The sequence below is a fragment of the Etheostoma spectabile genome, unplaced genomic scaffold, assembly GCF_008692095.1.
Source record: "Etheostoma spectabile isolate EspeVRDwgs_2016 unplaced genomic scaffold, UIUC_Espe_1.0 scaffold310, whole genome shotgun sequence".
Taxonomy (NCBI): Eukaryota; Metazoa; Chordata; class Actinopteri; order Perciformes; family Percidae; genus Etheostoma; species Etheostoma spectabile.
Window position 1 is genome coordinate 126,087 of NW_022605582.1, and position 3,836 is coordinate 129,922.

Consider the following 3,836-nt stretch of genomic DNA (forward strand, 5'->3'; position numbering starts at 1 on the left):
GCTGGGGTAGGTTGGCAAAAAGAGGTGCTTTTCTTTGATTGTTTCAGTTCGGGCAACGGAAACTCAGATTTTGCATAGTCTGAACAATCATCAATCAACAACAAGGTGACCAGATTTTCAAAAACATACAAAATCCGGGGGACCACTTTAAGCTCAAGCGGTATTACCTCCAAAAACCACGTCACGTTTTTATTTTTGTAAAACTTAAAACGGGGACACTAGACCTAGAGCTGTTTCCCACACAGACAATTATGGACAAGGATTTTAAGGAGGTCGACCTTTCTGTTTAAGATAAGATCCTTTTTTAAACTAAAAGTCGCGCAAAGCGTTGGCTAAACCCACCAGACTCTGTAAAATAATCATGATTTTAGCATCGTAAAACACGTCTTTCTGAAACCTCTGAGCTCTGAGCACGGCTGCTCAAGCGATCGTCGGGTCAGAGTTTTTTCTTTCACTCCAATTTCAGTTGTCAGTCAAGTGAAAACCGGGGGACATTTCCGGGGACAGATCCAGCCGGGGACAGGGTCACCAAAACCGGGGGACTGTCCCGGAAAACCGGGGACTGTTTGGTCCCCTAATCAACAATCAATCAACACATTATTTATTCAAGCACTTTACATCAACCGAGAATACACAAAAGCAATTCAAGAAAGACCAAGAAAAAGAAAAAAAAAAAAAAAACACAATGAAGCGTAGAAAACAGCCACAAAAAAGTAAAGTGCTAAATCATCAGAAGACGAAGAGGAAGAGGGAAGTTTGTTGCACCACTACTGCGTATTAAAAGCCATTCTAAATAAATAAGCGCTTAAGCTTTGATTTAAAACAGGGTCTTCACGTTTTCCAGGCCAAGACCCCCAAACTGATGGCAGGATGGAGCGGGGACCCCTAATATATATATGTGTAACATTGTGTTATATTAAACGGTCTATAGTGGCATGGTGTGCAGTTGACTGAAAGACATCTTCTGCTCCATTTATCTGTTCACTACAGTGTGTTGAATTCATGTAATGTGGATTTAAAGACATTCAATTAGTGGAAAAAAAATTGCAGGGGGGGGGGGGGATATAAAAAAAGTCTAATCAACCCTAACTTTCGCGACCCTCATGCAGTACCTCCGGCCACCCCTAGGGGGCGCGGACCCCTGTTGAAGACCCTGATTTAAAATGAACAACATCCGTTATAGTGCGAATGTCGGGTGCGGGGGGCACCGAAGGGCCGATTGCCCCACTGCTTGTTACCTCGACCTTGGACTTCTAAAGTCCGTAGAGCTGAAGACCGCAAAAGCTGGTTTTGCCCCCCCAAAAAAAAAAAAAATTAAGGCTTGAAAACAACAATGCAATTATAAAATCTATTCTAAAACGCACCGGAAGGCGTGTGTAGTAAAAAGAACGGGGAGTGATGTGTTGCGCATTCTAGAAGGATTTTGTCAGAGAAGCGGCAGCAGCTGACTCATACTCTACGTGTGTGGTGTGGTGTGTGTGTGTGGGGGGGGGGGGGGTGCAGATCCCAAAAAAACTGTTTTAAGTAGTGAAATCGTTATGGATGAAAGTGGAATCAACTGTTGCTGGTTCAGGAACAGCGACAACTGTGGGAGACCTGCAAATGTTCTGTATTACAGAGAGAATACCTCTCATTTCTCTCAGTTTGATTTGAACCTGAACTCGTCGCCCATCTAAAGAGATCTGTACCCCATGTCACTGAGTTTTTTTTTAGTCGTGCTAAGTTTCTATCCACTTGACAACGAATTATCTAAAGTTCGTTAAAAAAAAAACTCGTGTGAGTAACTGTTGAACTGTGGGTCCATACGACGGCTTTAAAAGCCGATAAAAATGGTGATGAGTCCACAGTACGCCGTTTTAGGATCAAATTGGCATATTGGATTGATTGAAAGGACTCAAATATAATTCTATATGCTGTAAATGAGGGTTATTACCTGAAATTCCAAATGTACTGTAAAAACTAGTGTAGTAAGGTGGTGTTGGTGAAAACTGTGGAAAAAAATAACGTATGATAAAGGGACAAACCCGGAGGACAACACAAGGGTTAATGTTAATTTCTACACTGCACTGTAATTTTATTTTCACATTTTATCTTGACAGGCTTGAACGGCTCTTTAAACGTTTATGTCTTGTACTTTTACTATTTTATCTTTTTAAACGTAAAGCACTTTAATCAAACCTGTGTGCGAAAAAATAAATAAAAAAAAAAAAAGACAAAAAAAAAAAAAAAAATGTGCTCTAACAGAAAAGCTGCCTTGCCTTCACAGGCCATGCTAACACTATTATGCTAACACATATGCTAATGGTATGCTCTACGCTATTGTGCTAACAGCTATTATGCTAACAGCTATTGTGCTAACAGCTATTATGCTAACAGCTATTGTGCTAACAGCTATTATGCTAATGGATATTATGCTAATTCATTGCTATGGCTCGTGCGGGTGCAGGTCGTACCAGGAGTCCAGCAGCAAAGTGACAGCAGACGGGGTGGTGGGTCTGACCCGGGCCTTCCTGGCTGCCGGGGCCCAGTGTGCCCTCGTGTCCCTGTGGCCCGTCCCCGTCGCGGCGTCCAAGGTGTTTGTCCACGCCTTCTACACCGCGCTGCTCAACGGCACCAAGGCCAGTGCAGCGCTGGCGGACGCCATGAAGACCGTCCAGAGCAGCAAGCAGTACTCGCACCCCTCCAACTGGGCAGGTGGGACACACTCCTGGCTTCATTCTGCACTCTCATGGTGGAAAAGAGATGGCGATGTGTAATGGAGCGCTGTTTGATCCTCTGTCTCCAGGGTACATGCTGATTGGTAACGACGTGAAGCTCAACAGCCCCTCGTCCCTCATTGGCCAGGCGCTGGCGGAGATCCTGCAGCATCCAGACAGAGCCCGGGATGCTCTGAGAGTTTTACTCCATCTGGTGAGACATGGAGACACACACACATACGCACATACGCAAGAACACCCACCCACTTTCCACTCACACCCACTCTTACCATCCCACCCCCCACACACACAAATACTCTCTCACGATCAAAACACAAACCTATGTACACCCCCACACCGTCCACATGTCCACTCACAGACCCCCTCTTCCACTCACGCCCCCCACATATACCCACACACACCCCCCCCCACACCCCACCCCACACCACACCCACCCACACACCCCCCTTTACCTCCGCACACACTCTTACCATCGACTCACTCCACACTTATGTCCACACACACGACCCACCCCCACCTCGTGCCCTCACTACAGCGCCGGGACACTCACACACATCTACCCACACACACATCCCCGGACACTCACTCACACCAGTCTTACCGCACCCACCTCCACACACTTACCCTCACCCACACTCTTACAATCACTCACACCCCACACAGCCAAAACACTTACACTCACGACCCCCTCTTACAATTCACACACACACACCTCACAACGACACTCTGCCCTCAGAACCCCCCACACATATGTACCCTCACCCCCGTACCATGTACACTCCACCCCACTCTTGCACTCCCTCACCACCTATCACACACAACACACCCACACCCAACACACCCACCCCCTTACACTCCACCCACACTTCCCATCACTCACACTATTTCCCACACACCCTGACACGACCCCCCACACTCTTCCACTCCCTCACACAATCTCCCCCCACACACGGACACTCACACCCAAGCCGTACCGCAACACACCACACGTAACACTCACACCCACTCTTACTCACTCACACGCACACACACACACACTCTTACAATCACTCCACACACACAGCCACTGACCAACTCACAAACACACGTAACACGCACGCAACACCTCCAACACACCCC

At 47.0% G+C, this 3,836-nt stretch overlaps 1 protein-coding gene across 1 annotated transcript in view; it reads left to right on the forward strand.

Annotated features, from left to right (window-relative positions):
• The window catches only part of LOC116686064 (tetratricopeptide repeat protein 28-like), a gene marked incomplete at its 5' end in the record, with an annotated part of 133,170 nt that overhangs the window by 118,857 nt on the left and 10,477 nt on the right, over window positions 1-3,836 (forward strand). Inside the window, 2 exon segments of the mRNA XM_032510998.1 lie at window positions 2,447-2,694; window positions 2,786-2,910. Coding sequence (XP_032366889.1) covers window positions 2,447-2,694; window positions 2,786-2,910 — 373 coding nt within the window.